The sequence below is a fragment of the Lipotes vexillifer genome, unplaced genomic scaffold, assembly GCF_000442215.2.
Source record: "Lipotes vexillifer unplaced genomic scaffold, Lipotes_vexillifer_v1.1 scaffold751, whole genome shotgun sequence".
NCBI classification, from domain to species: domain Eukaryota; kingdom Metazoa; phylum Chordata; class Mammalia; order Artiodactyla; family Lipotidae; genus Lipotes; species Lipotes vexillifer.
The window spans coordinates 183,862-205,753 of record NW_006799727.1 but is presented as its reverse complement, the minus strand read 5'-3'; the positions used below and the strand labels follow the sequence as shown (position 1 = coordinate 205,753).

Here is a 21,892-nt window from a genome sequence, read left to right as displayed (position 1 = left end):
CAGCAGGAAGTGGGTTAGGAGCTACTGATTCTGGTTTGGAAATGGGGCCAGGACTGGCCAAAGTTTTCTGGGCCCCACTCTGCTCATCTGCAAAATGACCACAGGATCCTTCCAGCACTAAAAGGTTATCATTCTAGGGAGGCCAGGTCCGCACTGGCACACGTGGTACCTGGTTCTTGATGCCAGGAAGAGGACATCATAGAACCACTGCAAGACTGTTTCCCTGAAAGCCATCATTAAGAATAAGGATCTTCTTTGTATGACAGCCCTAGAAAGCAAAGCCACACAGCCCCACATCAGGATATCAGAGGACAGGAGAGAGACAAGGGTGCAACAAAGCAACTGGTAGCTTGTCCGAACTTGGAGAGATACAAGTCCAAAGTGTGGGCCCACGGGGCTTCCTTCTGATAAAAACTTCTAACTTGAAAAAAAGAAATCAACTTTCCCTAAAATTTTAAAGAGAACTACAATTTAGATTTATAGCAACCTTGCCTCCCTCCTTTGTGAAAAGGCCAGCCCCCCACATTTCATCATATTCCAAAGACTCCCTAAATTTAAAACTGAATCCAAAAAACCCTGAATGAGAAACTATGTTTGATACAGATGATGGAGATGTTGAAAATCTATCATAGGTTAATAAAAAAGGTGTTAAACAGTAGCCTGAGCCCAAATTTGTATAAGAGTACATTAGGAACATATATTATACGTATATACCATAGACAACATCTGGGAAACACCAAAATATTAATTCTGCTACCTCGACATGGTAAAATTATAGGCAATGTTTGTTTTGCTCATCTGTATGTTCTGACCTCCCTCCAACAAACGTGAATTTTTTTGTGTAATTTTTTACAGACTCAAAGGCCCCATGAAGAGTATCACATGCTGCAGCCATGAAAGAATATCACTCAAGTTCATGAGTAAAAATCTTTCTTGCTCCAACTCTCTAGCACCAACACAAACTCATTCAACTAATCAGTATCTGCCCCTTTATCCTCGGCTTTTACATCTGCAAAATGGGAACATAACTCGTCCTCCAGCACACTAAGGACAAAAATTATCATTCAAATGCTTTTGAGAAGCCTAAGGAACTCTCGCATTGGTCTGAGACTATTTCCAACTTCTGAATAACTAATATATTATCCGTAATTTTGCAGCTAGTACAAGGGGTTAGAAAGGAGTCTGAACAAAGCAAACAGTGTTGGATTTAACGCAGGCCTTGCCCAGGCACAAGCTCTCAGCCCCAGCCAGTCCTAAGTTCTTAGCTGAACTCAACAGCCATTGTGTCAGTTCAGGTGTCCACTCTCACGTGCACAGATGTACACCATCACATGCATGTGGGCACACACACACAAACCCAGCTCTGGGCTTCACGCTAACAATAATGATGATTGACATTTGTTGGGCATTTCCTATACATGCATAATGCATAATCTTATTTAATCCTCCCCAAATCCATAAAATACCATCCCCCTTATTACAAATCAGGAGATTGAGGCTTAGAGAGTTTAAGTAACTTGCCCAAGATAAGAGCAATAGTAAGTGGCAGAGGGAGGATCTGAACTTGTCTGCCTGATGCTAGAGTCGAAGCTCTTAATTTTCCTATGAGACCATGAAAAATGTGTCCAAAGTGAATCAGACACCTAGTTTTTCCCTGGACTACCAGTAGGTACCCAGAGAAACTGCATTTACAGAGGAGCTATTCAGCAAGTTTTCCCAAGCATCTCCATCCACGCCACTCAATGCCTCACTTTCATCCAGTAATTCTCCTAGACCTGGGCCTCCCCTGAAAGCTGAGCCCACAGAGCTTTCCAGCTTCCAGGCACTGATGTCACTAGGAGGCCAGGGCCCAGAGACTACTACCACAGCCCTCTTCAGTTGCCAGAGACAATGCCCAGGTGCAGTCACGTGACCCCCAGCCAGCCTCCATATGGCTCTGAAGTGTTAGGTAACACGCCTCTTATCTGAACTCCAGCAACAGGTTAGCACACTGCTCTCTGCAATTTTCTCAGGTCCTACCAACTTGGAGAGAATTTATCAAAATAGGCGAACTGAACACAGTTGGGGCTACTAGCATGGGAGATAAGGCAGAACAGCCTTATCACTTACCTGCTAGTTAGCCCAACATGTCTCCACTTGGGAGAAGTGAAAACAGGCTTGGCTTAAGTAGTGTTAGATGTGGGGCTAGGATATGGGTCCCAGAGTCCAGTTTTGCCCTAGATCTTGTTGGGAGTGAGCTAAGGCTAAGAAGTATGCGGTAATCTAGGAGACTAGGAATGTAGGAGAAAGGTAGACAGAAAGAAAAAAAAAAAAAAAAAACTCTTAGGGGGTGCCCCAAATCCTTTCTGGATTAAGAAGGTGGATACATAACTACATAACCAACGCCAATACCTATTAAGTGGCAGGCGCTATGCTAATTACCAACATCATTTAATCCTCACAACCATCTCTTAAGGAAGGTACTTTCCTTCCCACTTTACAGGTGAGGAAACTGAGAGGTTGAGTGATGTGCCCAGCATCACAAAGCATGCATGAGAGAGACCTAAGGTTTGAACCCAAGCTGGCTATCTAGGCTTTCAACACTAGGGTTGAAATTCGTTGTTGTTGTTTTTTTGAGGTAATTTTTTATGTGGGATCTTAGTTCCCCGACCAGGGATCGAATCCGCACCCCCTACATTAGAAGCACAGAGTCTTAACCACTGGACCACCCAGGAAGTCCCCCTGAGGTAACTTTTACATTTAGGGTGAAATGCACATATCTTAAGTTACACCTTGATGAGTTCTGAAAGATGAAATATACTCCAGTCAATATATGGAACATTTCTACCACCCTCAGAAGTTCACTTGTGCCCCCTTTCCAGTCAATCCCTGCCCACTTTCAAGAGCGAACAATGCTCTGATATCTATCACCTGGAACAGGGTCATTCCTATCAGTCAGTAAACTGTCTGCTGCTTGTGCCTCTCCCTCCTTGATTTCCTCCTTCTGGAAAGCCACCCATCTTCCCCACTGTCCCCTCCTCGGTGTCCAACCCTGGCCAGAGGACACAGAAGCACTGCTTGAGGCCTGAAGAGCTGCAGACATATCAGTTCCCACTTCCAACACGATTACCTTGGCGAAGCACAGAGGAGAAAATAACGTTTAAAACTGTCAAGGGGAAGGGAGAAGCCCGTCAAACTGAATTCAGCCGCGAGCCGCGTGTGAACAAGTGATGAGCTGGCATTTCTCAAAGGAATGGTCCAACAGGCTTTCCTGATTTACAAGCAAGTGGTAAACGCTTCAGGAATTCCAAAGGTCAGGGAAGAAAGAGAAACAGTCCCAGGGCTTTTGTTCTCCCCTCGCCTGGGTGTAAAAGCTGAATGAAAAGGCTGGGGGATACTGCTGCTTTTTTTTAATTAAACAGGACAGCTCTAAGTTTCACTGGTTGCTGTACCCATGGAATCCAGCAATTTTCGGGGTCTAACAGGATGAGGGGGTAAGAGTTGCCAGAACCTGAATATGCCACAAGACAACCCGAGGAAAACTCCTTCTCATCAATGTTCTCGGAGACGTGCTGCCAAAGCTGAAAACAGATTTGTCTCTTTAGAATTTAGTCAAACTCAAGACTGGTAACAGTGGTAGTGCCTTAAAAAAAAAAAAAAAAAATTAAGACTGAGATGTCTCTCCCAGAGCACAACATCAGGTAACTTCTTAAACCAAAGAAGCAATGTTCTCAGGAAATTTTTTAAAATAGATCTTTGTAGGTAGATGTATTTAAACCACTTTCTGAATATACCAAAGCTGACTGTTCCTCCTCCCACGCGGGCCAAAAACGAAGCTGATTCTCATCAGCTAACAGGTCCATGCTCCAGTATGACAATTTGCTTAGTTGCAGGTGAGTAGGTGAGCATAAGGGCCTGATCCACTGAGCACATCAGGATGTTTTATTTTGCTTCCAGTGCCTGTGAATCATACTGACACTCAGTGCCAATATGTTCCCTGCAGTTCCTGAGTTAAAAACAGAATGCAGCGGCAGGAGCCAACACCTACATGTGGCAGGCTGTCAATCAGACAGGCTCTGCAGAATTCAGCAACAGGAAAGGATGTGGTCAGACCAACATGCTAGCAAGTTTAACTTCCACCAAGACCCTGTTTAAGCCTCAAGCTTCAAGACAAACAGTTCCACAGTATTCTGGCTCCCTGCGCCTCTCCCAACACAGTGACTTTAAATCCAGTTCCTGAGAAGGGACTTGACCAACTGTACTTGCTCTGGGGCAAGTGAAAATGTTAGATGAAGGGGAGCTCAGAAACACAGGCGTCCTGACCTCGAATGAAACTTTACAGTCACTCACGGTTGCTCCGGTCCCACCCGACACTTCCTGTAACCAGACACTCTCCGTTACAGTTCCTTGCCCCCCAAAAGAAAGGGTTTTTTCCGTGTAATTACTCAAACAACAATCAAGTCCCTGAGTTCGAAGTCAATTGCACTATCTACACCATGTGGATGACAGTCACTCAATTTCAAATTCCTTTCATCAAACAAGCTGCCAACCCACTGTCCTGGAGTTCTCCATACCCCACAAATGACGAAAAGACACGTTAATGCTGAGATACCAGTGGCCCGACGTGCAAAGAACCCTCCACTGCAACTTCACATTCCATTTCTACAACCTTAAATTTCGACTTGCTGAAGCATCATTCCCTCCTTCCTTCCTCCCCGAATATAACTTACATTTGCAACATGATTTGGTTCAAAAAGATGCCGTCCGCTAAATCCATGTACATTGTCAGGGTGTCCTGGTTGCCGCTTCCGAAGGGGCCAAAAGTTTTCACCTGTTGGGAGGGGCGCGGAGAGAAAGGCAGGAAAAGTCACCTCCACGTGCACAGTCTAAAGCTCTCCAGGCGGGCAGAGCCCCTGTGGGCAGGAGGGAGTCACCCAAGACCACCCACCCTTCAACAAACAGCACCCTTCTCCAGGGCCTCGCTCCCCTCCCCGCGCCAGGCAACAGACGCGAGACAGCAGAAAGCAAACTTCCTCGCCACTTTTCTCCGGCGTGTCAGAGCGGAAAAAAAAAATAAAAGGGACTTTTCAATCAATTTCTCACGTCTCAAATCCATTGGAAATCAGTGCGCCCAGCGCAGCCTGTACACGTTCTCACTGGGAACCCCCTAATCCCCGCCGCCATCCACCCGCTGGTCTCAGGGGTTCAGAAACTACACGAGGATGTTTTGGGGAATGGGTCCTTTTCTCGAATGGTCAAAGCCATGGGAGGCCAGGGTGACCACCGGAAAACTGTCGCTCCAGGGCCTCCGGCCCAACGCCCCGGTGGGAACAGGTGTACCCGCTCAGCCCCCAGCCGGGCCGAAAGCGCGGCGGGGTCCTGCACCGGGCGCGCCGGCTCTAGAGCTAGAAATACCCCCGTACTCCGGGACACTTGATGACCGGCCGGGGACACCTAATGAATCCTCTGCGTCCAGGGGCTTTCCGGGGCCCCGGCCGGGTCGGGTCTGCTGCGACTGCAGGCGGGCGGGAGTGGAGCTACTGCCCCAACAATGGGGCGAGGGGCCGGGCACACTCACCCAGGTCACCAGCGGGCTCTGCAGGAAGAGCTCCATGAGCTCCGAGACGGTCACGTCCATGCTGAGGCTGTGCCCGCCGGCTCAGCGCCCCGCGACCCCGTCCCTCGCGCCGCGTCACAAAGCGGCTCTGGCAGCGAGCGGCGGGGTCGGGGCTGCGCCGGCTCGCGCCCGGGAGACAAAGGCGGGGCGCGAGCCCACGTTCAGCGGTTTCGGCGGCCCCGCGCCCCGCCCGGGACTGGGGGAAGGGGAGGGCCCGCCGCTCGGGGAGGAACAATGCGGGCAGCGGCCCCGCCCCTCGGCGGCCCTGGGCGATTGGCGCGCCGCCTCGCGGCTGCGCTGGTAGCCTGGAGGGGGCGGCGGCCCGCACGTGCGTAGGGGGAGGGGGCGTCCCGGCTGCCGGCACCTGGGGCGGCAGCCGCGCGCCTACGCCGAGCGCACCCTCCGCGCGCTTGGGGCCCCAGCACTTGGCTCCTCTTTGCGCGTGTGCGTTGGCCACAGGGCCCCAGCGCCAAGTGCGGGCCGGAGTGCCGGAGCGTGGGTCCTGGCCTGTGCTTCCCCCGGGAGGCGGGCGACCGGGGCGCTCTGCCCGCCGAAGTCGACCAGGGTACGCCGCACGCTGGGGGCCCAGCGGAGCCCACCAGCCCGAGACTGGCGGCCCCAGGCAAGTGCAGCCTCCCAGGTGCAGCCGAGGCCCCGCCCGGCTCCGTGGCGGGAGGGCCAAGCCCGCGTGCCTCAGGTGCCGGGGTCGGTCTCGCGGGCAGGTAGAGCGCAGGCCCGGAAGTCAAAGGAGGAAAGTTTGTGTTGAGTTTAAGACCTTAGGAGCGCTACGTCTTGCGCCCACCGTGCCACCTCCCAGGCTGCTCGCCTTTTATAAGTGCCCGCAGGAAAGCGGATGACGTGACTGCCCCGCCCTGGACCCGCCCCAACTGTGACACCCCTTCCTCCACCCACCACCACCACCGCCACTTTGCTAGAGGGGAGCCAAATTCCGGATCCCAACTTGGAGGACGTACCAGCAGCTTGGTGGTAGGCGACAGGAAAAAGGACAAGTGCCCCAACTGGATGGAAAGTAAGCCCTGGGCCCAGACGCAGACCTTGCTGCTGAGACAGCTACGGTGGCCCCCGGGTGGTCTCTGCCGCCTCACCTTGGGCCGGTAATAATTTCACACTACGATTCATTGTGCAAAACACTTTATACAATTTAACTAATCGAACCCTCACGCGTTTCCCAGATGAGCCCACCGGTGCGGTATTGACCTGATAAGCGCCTAGCATAATTGTCGGCGAGTATACAGTAGGCGCTAAATGGCTGCTGGTTTGCTTGTCAGTAACGTGCACGTTGACTCTGTCAAGTGTTGGGGCTGCGACATCTACCGGTGAAGTGTGGTATTGCAGCCGAGTTCTGCAGTACCTTGTTGAGCTGGTGAGAGGGGGTGAGATTGTGGCCCCAGTAGCCAAGTCGACTAGGGGGTCCCTAAGGAGAAGTGTGGAAGTCAGGGTGACAGAAAAGAAAGCGGGAGACTGCAGAAGAACTTCGAGCTTATGTGGTTTTCTTGTGCACCAGAAATTCATTAATTCCTTGATTACTTAATTGCCTATATTGTAAAATCAGTTGGAAAATAGGTAAAATGTGTATCTATGCCCATCTCTGTTTAGAAGCCCGGTTCTGTGCACGCAAAATTTTTTTCACATTGACCTCAACTCTTCTGGAAAGACGAGGTGATCTTTAAAGTTATTTGATAAGCATAATCTTTCACACTGAGAAATACATTGGACAAATGCTTTCTGACGTTTGTGGTAAGACATTTCCCTTCCTGGGGCGAGAATTTGTCACTAGGGGATACTGACAGTCCCTGCGCCACAAACACGTCAGGAATTTCTGTTTTGGGGTCAGTTAGCTGCTGTGTTGATTCATTATCATTGATGCATCAGCAGTTCATTGGCTCAACCCCATCTCACCCCATTCAGAAGGAGCTGGCTCAGCATCATTGTTCCTACGTGAGGCAGGGTGTCAGGTAAACTGGATGGTGCCCAGGTTGCTGGGGTGGAAGGCTTCAAAGGGCTGGATGACCCAGATGAGGCACTTCCTAGAAATCCTCTTACTCCATAAAATCAGAATAAGAACATTTTCCCTGTATGACGTTACAGAGTAATTTTGAGGTTCAGGTGATGCATGTAAAAGGGTCTATAAAGGTATCTTCCTCACTGTCGTCTCATCTTTTGCCCCCTTCTACCACTACTTTAATAAGAGTTGTTTCCCCTAAGTCTCCATCGGGTTGGGGCATAAGCTTCAGGGAGCAAACACACAGACCATCTACTAAACACTAAGCAGTAGCCCTCTATCCCCTGCCTGTCCCTCCAGACCTTGGCTTTCACTCCATGTGTCTGAGGCTTAAATTTTTTTCTTGTTCATTTCTGCATGAAAAATAATTTATTTGCTTTATACATTGCTTCTTAGACAGAAGTAGTATTTTAATTATGTTCTTCATTCTGCTAAAGGAATTTTCTCCCCTTCTCAGAAAATGCTGGCTCATCAATGTAAGCTAATGGCATCTCTGTAATTTGATAGTAACTTAAATAATTTGTACAACTTTGAGGAGGGGGGAGACTGGGTATTTGTTAATGTCTGTAATTACTTTTTGTTATGATGAGCATATGTTAATTTCATAATTAATTATTTTGTGTTAAAATACACATAAAATTTACCATCTTAACCATTTTTAAGTGTACAGTTCAGTACAATTTAATTAATTTTATTAAATCATTCACTTTGTTGTTCAGTCCTCACCGCCATCCATCCCCGTAGCTCTCTTCATCTTGTAAATCTGACTCTATACCTATAATTTTCCATTCTCCCTCCCTCTAGCCCCTGGAAAACCTAATTCTATTTTCTGTCTTTATTATTTTAACTACTCTAAGTGGAATCATACAGTATTTGTCTTTTTGTGACTGGCTTATTTCACTTAGCATAATGTCCTCAAGACTGAACCATGTTGTAGCATATTGCAAAATTTCCTTCCTTTTTAAAGCTGAATAATATTCCATTGTATGTATATACTGAATTTTGCTTATCCATTCATCAGTGGATGAACACTTGGGTTGCTTCCATGTTTTAGCTATTGTGAATAATGCTCCTGTGAACATGGGTGTACAAGTATCACTTCAAGACCCTGCTTTCAGTTCTTTTGGGTATATACCCCAAGGTGGGATTGCTGGATCGTATGGCAAATCTATGTTTAATTTTTTTAGGAACCTCCGTACTGTTTTCCATAGCAGCTGTACCAGTTTACAGTCCCACTAACCGTCCACAGGAGTCCTTTTCTTCACATCTTTGCCAGCATTTGTCATCTCTTGTCTTTCTGAATCTAGCCATTCTAACAGGTGTGAAGTGATCTCTCGGGTTTTTGATTTGCATTTCCTTAATGAGTATAATGATGCTGACCATCTTTTCACATACCTGTTGGCCATTCATATATCTTCTTTGGAAAAGTGTCTGTTCAGGTCCTTTGCCCATTTTTTTTTTTTTTTTTCTGTACGCGGGCCTCTCACTGTTGTGGCCTTTCCCATTTCGGAGCACAGGCTCCAGATGCACAGGCTCAGCAGCCATGGCTCACGGGCCCAGCCGCTCCGCAGCATGTGGGATCTTCCCGGACCGGGGCCCGAACCCGTGTCCCCTGCATCGGCAGGCGGACTCTCAACCACTGCGCCACCAGGGAAGCCCTGCCCATTTTTTAAATTGGATTATTTGGGTTTTTTTCTGTTGAGTTGTATGAGTTTTTTTAATATATTTTGGATTTTAACCCCATTATCAGATATATGATTTGCAAATATTTTCTTCCATTCCATAGGTTGCCTTTCATTTTGTTGATGATTTTCTTTGCTGTGCAGGACCTTTTTAGTCTGAGTTTATTTTTGCTTTTGTCACCTTTGCTTTTGGTGTCAGATCTAGAAAGTCATTGCCAAGATTGATGTTAAGAAGCTTACTGCCTATGTTTTCTTCTAAGAATTTTATTGTTTTCAGGTGTTACATTCAACTCAATCTATTTTGAGTTAGTTTTTGTGTATGGTACAAGATAGGGGTCTAGTTTCATTATTTTGCAGGTAGCTGTCCAGTTTTCCCAACACCGTTTATTGAAGAGAACCTTCTTTCCCCATTGCATATTTTTGGCTCCTGTGTCATAAAATAATTGACCATATATGGGTGGGTTTATTTCTGGACTCTATTATGTTCCATTGACATATGTGATGTTTTTATTCAATACCATTCTATTTTGATTGCTACAGCATTGTAATATAGTTTGAAATCAGGAAGTATAATGCCTCCAGCTTTGTTCTTCTTTCTCAACATTTCTTTGGCTATTCATGGTCTTCATAGTTTCATATAAATGTTAGGATTATTTTTTCCTATTTCTGTGGAAAGTGCCATTGGAATTTTGATAGGGATTGCATTGGATCTGTATATTGTTTTGGGTAGCTTGGACATTTTTTTTTTAATATATTTATTTATTTATTTTTGGCTGTGTTGGGTCTTCGTTTCTGTGCGAGGGCTTTCTCTAGTTGCGGAGAGCGGGGGCCATTCTTCATCACGGTGCGCAGGCCTCTCACTCTCTCGGCCTTTCTTGTTGCGGAGCACAGGCTCCAGATGCGCAGGCTCTGTAGTTGTGGCTCACGGGCCTAGTTGCTCCGCGGCATGTGGGATCTTCCCAGACCAGGGCTCAAACCCGTGTCCCCTGCATTAGCAGGCAGATTCTCAACCACTGCGCCACCGGGGAAGCCCCAGCTTGGACATTTTAACAATATTAATTCTTCCAATCCATGAACATGGAATATCGTTCCATTTTATTTGTCTTTGATTTCTTTCATCAATGTCTTAATAGTTTTCAGTGTATAGGTCTTTCACCTACCTGGTTAAATTTAGTCCTAAGTATGTTATTTTTTTTGATGCAATATATATTTTTTTGGTTGCGTTGGGTCTTCGTTGCTGCGTGCAGGCTTTCTCTGGTTGCGGTGAGCAGGGGCTACTACTCATTGCAGTGCACGGGCTTCTCATTACAGTGGCTTCTCTTGTTGCAGAGCACGGACTCTAGGCACATGGGCTTCAGTAGTTGTGGTGCACAGGTTCAGTAGTTATGGCTTGCGGGCTCTAGATTGCAGGCTCAGTAGTTATGGCTCACGGGCTTAGTTGCTCCGCGGCATGTGAGATCTTCCTGGACCAGGGCTCAAACCTGTGTCCCCTGCATTGGCAGGCGGATTCTTAACCACTGCACCACAGGGAAGTCCCTTTTTTGATGCAATTTTAAATGGGATTATTTCCTTAATTTGTCTTTCTGATAGTTATTAGTTTGTAGAAATGCAACAGATTTTGTATATTGATATTGTATCCTGCAACTTTACTGAATTCGTTGATTAGTTTAGTAGTTTTTTTGGTGGGGTCTTTTGGATTTTCTATATATCATATGTCATCTGCCAACTGTAACAGTTTTACTTCTTCCTTTCTGATTTGGATGCCTTTTATTTTTTTTTCTTGCCTAATTGTTCTGGCTAGGACTTCTAATACCATGTTGAAAAGAAAGTGGTGAGAGTAGGCATCTTTATCTTGTTTCTTATCTTAGAGAAAAAGCTTTCAGCTTTTCACAATTGAGTATGATGTTAGCTGTGCCTTGTCATAGATGGCCTTTATTATGTTGAGGTATATTTCCTCTCTACCCACTTGGTTGAGAGTTTTTACGGTAAACAGATGTTGAATTTTGTCAAATGCTTTTTCTGCATGTATGATTTTTATCCTTCATTTTGTTAATGTGGTGTATCACATTAATTGATTTGAAGACTGAACCATGATTGCATCCCTGGAATGATCCCATTTGATAATGGATATGATCATTTTTAATGTACAGTTGAATTTGGCTTGCTCATATTTTATTGAGGATTTTTGCATCTGTGTTCATCAGTGATATTGGTCTATAATTTTCTTGTGGCATCCTTATCTGGTTTTGCATTATCAGGGTAATGCTGGTCTCATAAAATGAGTTTGGAAGTGTTTCTTCCTCTTATTTCTGGAAGAGTTTGAGTAGGAATGATATTTATTCCTTGAATGTTTTGGTAGAATTCACCAGTGAAGTTGTCTTGCCCTAGACTTTTGTTTGTTGGGAAGTGTTTGATTACTGATTCAGTCTCCTTATTAATGGTTGGTCTATTCAGATTTTATATTTCTTCATAATTCAGTTTTGGAGGGTTGTATGTTTCTAGGAATTTACTCATTTTTTCTAGGTTGTCCAGTTTGTTCTATAGTTGTTCACAGTAGTCTCTTACCATCCTTTGGATCAGTTGTAATGTCTCCTTTTTTTTTTTTTTTTTTTTTTTGCAGTACGTGGGCCTCTCACCGTGTGGCCTCTCCCATTGCGGAGCACAGGCTCCGGACATGCAGGCTCTGCCGCTCGGCGGCATGTGGGATCTTCCCGGACCAGGGCACGAACCCATGTCCCCTGCATCGGCAGGCGGACTCTCAAGCACTGCGCCACCAGGGAAGCCTGTAATGTCTCCTTTTTAATTTCTGATCTTATTTTTTGATTCCTCTCTTTATTTTGGTCAGTCTGGTTGAATGTTGGCCAATTTTGTTTATCTTTTCAAAGAACCAACTTCTAGCTCTTAGTTTTATTGATCTTTTCTATTGTCTTTTTAGTCTGTATTCCATTTATTTCCACTCTGATCTTTGTTATTTCCTTCCTTCTACTAACTTTGGGCTTTGCTTTTCTTTTTCCAGTTTTTTGAGGTATAAAGTTATTTGTTTGAGATTGTTGTTGTTTCTTGAGGCAAACATTTATCACTATGTATTTCCCTCTTAGGCTTGCTTTTACTGCATCCCATAAATTTTGGTATTTTGTATTTCAGTTTTCATTTGTCTCAGGTATTTTTATTTTTATTTTTTTATGAAGTTAATTATATTTTAATATGCTAACAATGAACAATTCAGAAATGAAATTAAAAAGCAATTTCATTCACAATAGCATCAAAAAGAACAAAATACTTGGGAATCAATTTAACAAAAAAGTGCAAGAACTATGCACCAAACTCCTAAAACAGTGCTGAGATATTTACCTGAACGTCTGATTAAATGGAGAGGCATACCATGCACATCAATTAGAAGGCTCAATTATTGTTAAAGAGACAGTCCTCCCTAAATTGATCTAGAGATTTCACATAATCCCCACGAAAATCTTTTTTGGTATAATAGAATTTGACAACCTGACCCTAAAAGTTACATGGAAATGCAAAGAACATAGAAGAGCCAAACAGTTTTGAAAAAGAACTAAGTTGGGACACTTACACTACCTGGTTTCAAAGCTTTCTATTAAAGGTAGAGTAATCAGGACAATCTTTTTTTTTGTTTTTTTGGCCGCAACGCACAGCTTGTGGGATCTTAGTTCTCCAATCAGGGATCAAACTTGCACCCTTGGCAATGAAAGCACGGAGTCCTAACCACTGGACTGCCAGGGAATTCCCTGGGACAACCTTGTATTGGCATAAACGTAGACATATGGGTCAATAAAACAGAATGGCATGTCCAGAAATAAGCCCTTATGGTCACAATCAATTGCTTTCCAACAAAGATGCCAAGGCCAAAAAAAAAAGTATACCTTTCCTCCCACTATACGCAAAAATTCATTCTTACATCTAAATGTAGGAGCTAAATAATTATTATCTACACTAATTCCAAAAATCTACCCCCCAAAAAACCCCCAACTAACTAGCTCTTTGCTTTACTTCTCTAGGGCAAATGACTAAGGTTAGAGATGGGCCAAATATTTTGAATGCCATTGTCTGTTATTTTTGACATCTTTACCAATATTTTCCTCTCTGTGACCAGATTTGTCAAGTTGAGTGCCTTGGAAGAAAACCCCACCACATTACCCTGATGGACGTCTGCGTTGGAAAGAAAGGTAATGGAATTTTTAAGTTGATCCCAAGGGTACTGAAAAATCCTAGATGGGTTCTGAACTCAGATTCTGTTCTAAAGCATAATATTTTCCATCTAGAGAATTTGATTGACAGTTGCGCTAATAATTTCTCAAATTTAGCTGTGATCATTCACCTTAATTTAATTTGGAGATGTAACAAGGAAAGGAAGACCTCCCCAGGGGTGTTCGCCACTGAGTTCCTTTGGCCTTAAAAGGCTGAGAGGGTCTACAGAATTCTAGGTCAGCAGCTGTGATTTGGGGCATTTCACAGATGGAAGAGCCCCAGTTTGTGTCTATCCTGACAGTCTAGGATGCTGCTGGTCAGGACAAAGCCTGCTTCTGTGAAATGCCTCTGAGGCAAGCAATCCCTCATTAATGTCTCAGGTATTTTTAATTTCACTTTTGATTTCTTCATTAGCCCACTGGTTTATCAGCATGTTGTTAATCTTCATATATTTGTGAATTTTCCAGTTTTCTTCTTATAATTGATTTCGTTTCATACTATTGTGGTCACAAAAGATGCTTGATATGATTTCAGTATTCTTAAATTTACTAAGACTTGTTCTGTGGTGTAGCATATGATTTATCCTGAAAAATGTTGCATGTGCCCTCAAGAAGAATTTATGTTCCGCTGCTTTTGTATGGAATGTTTTGTATATATCTGTTAATACCGTATGGTCTAAAGTGTCCTTTAAAGCTGATGTTTCCTTACTGATTTTCTCTCTGGATGATCATTGATGTAATTGGGGTATTAAAATCCCCTATTATTATTTTATTGCTGGCTGTTTTTCCCTTTAGATCTTTTAGTATTTGCTTTATAAACTTAAGTGCTCCTATGTTGGGTGCATAAATATTTACAAATGTTATATTCTCTTGTCAGATTGACTCCTTTATCATTATGTAATGCTATTCTTCTTTACAGTCTTTGTTTTAAAGTTTATTTTGTGTAATGTAAGTATAGTTACCCCAGCTTTCTTTTGGTTTCCTCATTTGCATAGAATATCTTTTTCCATCTGTTGACTTTCAGTTTATACGTGTCCTTACATCCAAAGTGAGTCTCTTATAGGAAGCATATACTGGGGTGTTTGTTTTTTTTTTTTAATCCAGCTGCTCTGTCTTTTGATTGGAGAATTTAGTCCATTTGCATTTAAAGTAATTATTGATAGATATATACTTATTGCAATTTTGTTAATTGTTTTCTGGATGTTTTGTATTTCCTCTCTCTTCCTTTCTTCATCTCTTGCTCTATTTCTTTGTGCTTCAATGGCTTTCTTTAGTAGTATGCTTAGATTCCTTTCTCACTGTCTTTTGTGTATCTACTACAGGTTTTTGCTTTGTGGTAACCATGAGACTTACATATAATAACTTATATTTGTTACAATCTATTATAAGTTAATGACTTAAGTTTGAACATGCTCTAAAGCTCTACATTTTTACTCCCTCCCAAAGTTTTTTGTTTTTGATGTCATATTTAACATCTTTTATCTTCTGTATCCCTTGAGTAATTACTGTAGTTATAGTTATTTTTACTACTTTTATCTTTTAACCTTCATATTAGCTTTATAAGTGAATAGTCTGCTATCTTTACTATATATTTATCTTTATCAGTGAGATTTATACTTTCATATATTTTCTTGTTACTAATTAGCACCCTTCCTTTTCAGTGTAAAGCAGTCCCTTATTTCTTGTAAGCCTGGTTTAGTGGTGATGAACTGCTTTAGTTTTTTGCTTGTCTGCAAAACTCTATCTCTCCTTCAATCTGAATATTAACTTTGCCAGGAAGTTTTTTTCTTTTATCACCTTGAATATATTGTGCCACTCCCTTCTGGCCTGCAAAGGTTCTGCTGAAATATCTGATAGTCTTATGGGGGTTCCCTTATATAGAAGAAGTTGTTGTTCTCTTTCTCCTTTTAAGACTCTCTTCTTGTCTTTAACATTTGACATTTTAAGTATAATGTGTCTTTGTGTGCGTCTCTTTATGTTTATCTTATTTGGAGCTGTCCGTGCTTCCTGGACCTGGACATCTGTTTCCTTCCCCGAGCTAGGGTAGTTTTCTGCCATTCTATCTTCAAATAACTTTCTGCACCTTTCTTTCTCTCTCTCTTCTCCTTTTGAGACCCCTATAATGAGAATGTTTGTGTGTTTGATGTTGTCCTATAATTTCCTTAAGCTGTCTTCACTTTTTTTTTTTTTGGCCATGCCATGTGGCTTGTGGGATCCTAGTTCCCCGACCAGGGACTGAACCCAGGCTATGGCAGTGACAGCACCGAGTCCTAAGCACTGGGTTGCCAGGGAATTCCCTGTCTTCACTTTTTAAATTCTTTTTTCTTTTTGCTGATAATGATTGCATGAGTTCCATTGCCCTGTTTTCAAGTTCACAGATCTTGTCTTCTGTTTCATCTAGTCTACTGTTGAACCCCCCTAGTGTCAGTACAGTTAGTGTATTTTTTAGCTCTGTGACTTCTATTTGCTAATTTCTATATTTTCTCTGTGTTGAAGTTCTCACTATGTTCATCTATTCTTCTCCCAAGTTTGCTGAGCATTTTTATGACCATTAGTCTTTATCAGGTAAATTATTTATCTCTTCCATTAAGGTTTTTTCTTGAGGTTTATTCCTGTTCTTTCATTTGGAACATATTCTGTTTCCTCACTTTGCTTGACTATGTGTTAGTTCCTGTGCATTAGATAAAACAGCCACCTCTCTTTGTCTTGAAGGAGTGGCCACATGTAGAAGACGGACTTTGTCATTCACACTTGCCCTGTAGCTCTTGGTTGCCTTTCAAACCTTTATGATTGTGCAAGCGAGCTTATTTTACTTTTAATGGCTCCCAGTAGTTGAGGATGTGCCAAGACCTGTTCATGTCTCAAAGGGGAGGATCTCAGCACCTAGATTCAGGCTGATTGGAAGCCAGACCCTCAGGCAGCAGCTTTTAAGTACGCAATTATAAAGTATCCAACTGTGCAGAGTTCTGTAGACCTGCAAGCATAAGCCCTGTTGGCCACCAGAGTCTGTCAGCTTGGAGGTGTCCCCTTGGTGAAAGTTGCGAAAATTGTGGCTGTAAATGAGTGTAAAGCTCTTCTCTGGGAGATACAGGCAAGCTGGAACAAGGCAGAGGGAGACGGTAAAGACGGAGTCCCCTGCGCTACATTCCCTGAGAGCATCTCTGTAGGCCCCTGGATGTGTGCCAGACTTGAAGCCTGCCCCTCAGGCAGAAGCTCCAGGACAAGCAAGTGGGCCTTTTTCACAGAAAGACTGGGGGTGTGTTTCAGTCTGCTGTCTGCACAGTGCCCTGGGGGTGGTGTCTGCCAAGAACTGTCCCTCTAATTGTTATTGTGCTGTGGGGCTCAGGGACCAGGCCACCAGAGCCGGGTGATCAAGAAGCATTCCCTGGGGGAAAACCACAAAATCCAGGGCACCAGACATGTGTAAGAGCTCTACTGGTGCTCTGGGGTTGAAGAAGGGGAAGAGGGTGAAGATGGCACCCACCCTTCGAGGTCTCTGGAAGGCTTACAGTCAACTCCCCTCAGGCTGCAGCTATGATGATAAACCACTAGGCTGCTTTCAGAGGAAGACTGAGCTCCTGGGGTCTGTTGCTTCTTGCTGTGCCCTGAAGGTCATAACTGTTTAAGAACTCTTTCTTTATTGGTTACAGTCCTTTGGGACCTGTAAGTATAAGCCCCACTGACCACCAGAGCTAAATGATCAAGGGGTGTCCCCTGGACAGCAGCTACAAAAACCTGGGAACCAGACATAAAAACGGGGACACTTGACATGTAAAAGCTCCCGTCCAGGAGCTGCCAGTGCTCTGGATTACACCAGAGACCGAGTGTGAAGATGGTGCCCACTGAGGATGGGAATAAAGATGATGCCCCCCCCCTGCCTTTAGCAAGGCAGAGGGAGAGCATAAAATGGCACCCAACAGCCTCCATCCCCCGAGAGTATCCCAGAAAACTCCTGCCCCTCTGGCTGATGCTTTAAGGTTATCAGATGAATCTCTTTCGTATAAAGTTTGGGTACTTTTCAAATAGCTGCTTCTGCACAGGGCCCTGGGGTGAGTAAGTTCACACATGAGCCCTTCAAGAGTCATTTCTCAGTTTGCTGCAGCCCTTAGGGTCTCATGAACGTGAGCCCCGTTGGTTTTCAAAGCCAGATGTTTTGGGGGCTTGTCTCTCAGGTGCAGATCCTAAAAGTTGTGGTGTCCAGGGACTTCCCTGGTGGCACAGTGGTTAAGAATCTGCCTGCCAATGTAGGGGACACAGGTTTGAGCCCTAGTCTGGGAAGATCCCACGTGACATGGAACAACTAAACCCGTGCACCACAACTACTGAGCCTGCGCTCTAGAGTCCATGAGCCACAACTACTGAGCCCAAGTGCCACAACTTCTGAAGCCCGTGCACCTAGATCCCGTGCTCCACAACAAGAGAAGCCACTGCAATGAGAAGCCCGTGCACCACAACAAAGAGTAGCCCCCGCTCGCTGCAACTAGAGAAAGCCCGTGTGCAGCAACTAAGACCCACACAGCCAAAAAAAAAAAGTTGTGGTGTCCCGTGTAAGGTAGGAACCCTTTGCTCCTCAGGGAGAAGCTCCAGGTTTGTGAGTTCCCTCCCAACTGTGGGTCACTGCCCTAGGGGTGGGGTTTCTGGCAAGATTGTGTCTCAGCTTTTCCTACCTGCTTCTGTGTTTCCTTTTTCTCATTTGTGTAATGTGAAGAGTTGCTCAGCTAGTTTGTAGGTCTTTTTCAAAGAAAATTACCCCAAATTTAGTTGTAGATTTGGTGTGTCTGAAGGAGGAGGTGATTTCAGGATCTTCCTATGTTGTCATCTTCAAGTTAACTCTTGTAAGGGATAGAGATCTAGTTTCATTTTTTTACATGTGAACATCCAACTTTTCCAACACCACTTGTTGAAGAGACTCCAGTGAGTATTCTTGGCTACCTTGTTAAATATTGGTTGACTGTTTGTGCATGGGTTTATTTCGGGAGCCTCTATTCTGTTCCATTGGTCTGTTTCCACTCTGTCTTTTTTTATGCTAATACCATACTGTTATGATTACTATAGCTTTAAAATATAGCTGGAAATCAGGATGGGTGATGCTTTCCACTTTGCTATTTTTTTTCAGAATTGCTTTGACTATTCAGGCTCTTTTGTGGTTCCATATAAATATTAGGATTGTTTTTTCCACTTCTATAAAAAAAATGCCATTAGAATCTTGATAGAGATTGCATTGATTCTATAGATGGCTTTTGTGGTATAGACATTTTAACAATATTCTTCCAATCCATGAACACGAGATACCTTTCCATTCATTTGTGTCTTCTTCAATTTCTTTCATCAGTGTCTTATAGTTTTCAGTGATTAGGTATTTTACCTCCTTGGTTAAATGTATTCCTAAGTGTTTTGCTGTTTTGGTGCTATTGTAAATGAGATCATTTTATTTCTTTTGCAGATAATTCATTGTTGGTGTATAGAAATGCTACTGATTTGTGTATGTTGATTTTGTATTCTACAACTTTACTGAATTCATTTATTCTAGCACTTTTGGTTGGGGGAGTCTTCAGGATTTTCTGTATATAAAATCATGTCATCTGCATATATGAACATTTTTTTCTTCCTTTCTAATTCTGATGCCTTTTATTTCTTTTTCTTGCCTGATTGCTCTAGCTAGGACTTCCAGTACTATGTTGAATAGGAGTGGTGAGAGTGAGCACCCTTGTCTTGTTCCTGATTTTAGAGGAAGTGTTTCACCATTGATGTGATGTTAGTTGTGGGCTTATTATATATGACCTTTATAATGTTTAAGTACATTCTTTCTATACCTAATTTTTTAAGAGTTTTTTTAAACCATAAATGGATGTTCAGTTTTGTCAGATGCTTTTTCTGCATCAATTGAAATGATCATATGTTTTTTTTTCATTCATTCTATTAATGTGATCTATTACATTGATTTTGTATATGTTGAACCATCCTTGCATCCCAGAGATAAATCCCACTTTGTCATGGTGAATGATATTTTTGATGTGCTTCTGAATTTGGTTTGCTAGTATTTTGTTGAGAGTTTTTGCATCCATATTCTTCAGGGATATTGTCCTGTAGTTTTCTTTTCTGGTAGTGTTCTTTGTGGCTTTGGTATGAGGCCTCATAAAATGAGTTTTAGAGTATTCTCTCCTCTTATATTTTTTGGAAGAGTTTGAGAAGGATTGGTGTTAATTCTTCTTTTTTGTAAAATACTTATTTATTTGGCTGTGCCAGGTCTTAGTTGCAGCATGCAGGATCTTCGTTGTGGCATGTGGGATCTTGAGTTGCAGCATGTGGGACCTAGGGGTGGAATCTGGGCCCCCTGCGTTGGGAGTGCAGAGTCTTAGCCACTGGACCACCAGAGAAGTCCCTAATTCTTCTTTAAATGTTTGTTAAGGTTCACCTATGAAGCCATCTGGCCCTGGGCTTTTCTTAGTTGTGAGATTTTGATTACTGATTCAATATCCTACTAGTGTTTGGTCTCTTCAGATTTTCTATTTTTTTTCCTAATTCAGTTCTGGTTGGTTGCATGTTTCTAAGATTTTTTTCCATTTTTTTAGGTTGTCTAGTTTGTTTGCATATAGTTGTTCATAGTAGCCTCTTATGATCCTTTTTGTTTCTGTGGTATTAGCTGTAACGTCTCCTTTCTCATTTATAATCTTGTTGATTTGGTTCTCGTCTCTTTTTCCCATGGTTAGTCTAGCTAAAGGCTTGTCAATTTTGTTTACCTTTTCAAAGAACCAACTCTTATTTTTGTTACATCGAAGGTTTTGAAATCAGGAAGTGTGAGTTTTTCAGGTTTATTCTTTTTCAAGATTGCTTTGACTATTTGGGGTCCCTTGAGTTTCCATATGAATTTTAGGGTGGTTTTCATATTTCTGCAAAAAAAGCATCATTGGGACTTTGGTAGGGATTGCACTGCATGTGTAGATTGCTTTTGATAATACAGTTGACCCTTGAACAACAGGGGGGTTAGGGATGCCACCCCCCCAACATAGTCGAAAATTCACATACAGCTTTATAGTCAGCCCTCTGTAATCAAGGCTCCACATTTACAGTTTCAACCAACTTCATATCATGTAGTACCGTAATACATATTTATTGAAAAAAAAATCTGCACGTAAGTGGACCCATGCAATTCAAACCCATGTTGCTCAAGGGGTCAATTCTATTGACATTTTCCAAGTCTTGCCAATGCATGAACATGGGATGTGTTTCCATTCATTTATGTCTCCTTTAACTTTTTTCAGCAATGTTTTGTAGTTTCCATTATACAAGTCTTTCACTTCCTTGGTTAATTCCTAAGTATTTATTCTTTTTGAAGCTACTGAAAATGGAATTGTCTTCCTGATTTCCTTTTCTGATTATTCATTGTTAGTGCATAGAAACATAACAGATTCTTGAGTTTTAATTTTATATTCTGTTATTTTGTTGAAGTCATTTATTATTTCTTTTTTCTTTTGCAGAATCTTTATGGTTTTCTACATTTAAGATCATATCATCTGCAAACATAAATAATTGTATTTTATCCTTCTCAATTTGAATGTATTTTATTTCTTTTTCTTGCTTAATTGCGCTTGTTAGAACTTCCAGTACTATGTTGAATAGAAGTGGTGAAAGCAGACATCCTTGCCTTGTTACTGATCTTAGAGGAAAAGCTTAAAACTATTTTTAAAAAGTCAAACCTACATAAGAAACTTGGCCTTAAAAATTAAGCTGAATGGATATTGATGCCTGCAGGGTTTGTCACAACTGTCCATTAAATGGTCAGTTCTCAGTTGAATTCATTTAACTTTGATATTTCATTTTTCATTTTAAAGGTTTGATTTAAATACAACTTTTTCAGAATAATTTCTGCATAAACCAGTGTAAAATAAATGAAATATAAGCATATAGAATAAAAAGTCATCTTCTATAATAGTTCTATATTCTGTCACAGATCTGACATTTTGGAAATTCTTGAAGTATTGAAATAAGTGGAATTATAGAGGAGAGCAGCTAAGATGGTGGAGTAGAGAGACCCTGAGCTCACCTGCTCTCATGAGCACACCAAAGTCTGCAGGACAACCATTGATTTAAAAGAACCAAAACCTACCAGGAAAGATCTACAACTAAAGATATAAAGAAGGAACCACACCGAGATGGATAGGAGGAGCAGACTCACGATATAATCAAGTCCCATACTCCCCAGGTGTGCAAGTGACAAACTGGAGAATAATTATATTTCAGAGGTTCTCCCACAGGAGTGAGAGTTCTGAGCTCCACATCAGGCTCCCCATTCCAGGGGTCCAGCCCTGGGAAGACAAGTCTCCAGAGCATTTGACTTTAAAGGCCAGCCGGGCTTAGCTGCGGGAGTCCTACACGA

At 42.9% G+C, this 21,892-nt stretch overlaps 1 protein-coding gene across 1 annotated transcript in view; it reads right to left on the bottom strand.

Annotated features, from left to right (window-relative positions):
* Positions 1-5,617, bottom strand: part of CCDC88C (coiled-coil and HOOK domain protein 88C) — a 129,191-nt gene extending 123,574 nt beyond the window's left edge. The window contains 2 exon segments of the mRNA XM_007471882.1: positions 4,710-4,810; positions 5,558-5,617. Of these exon segments, the coding sequence (XP_007471944.1) occupies positions 4,710-4,810; positions 5,558-5,617 (161 nt within the window).
* Between the last annotated feature and the right edge of the window lie 16,275 nt (positions 5,618-21,892).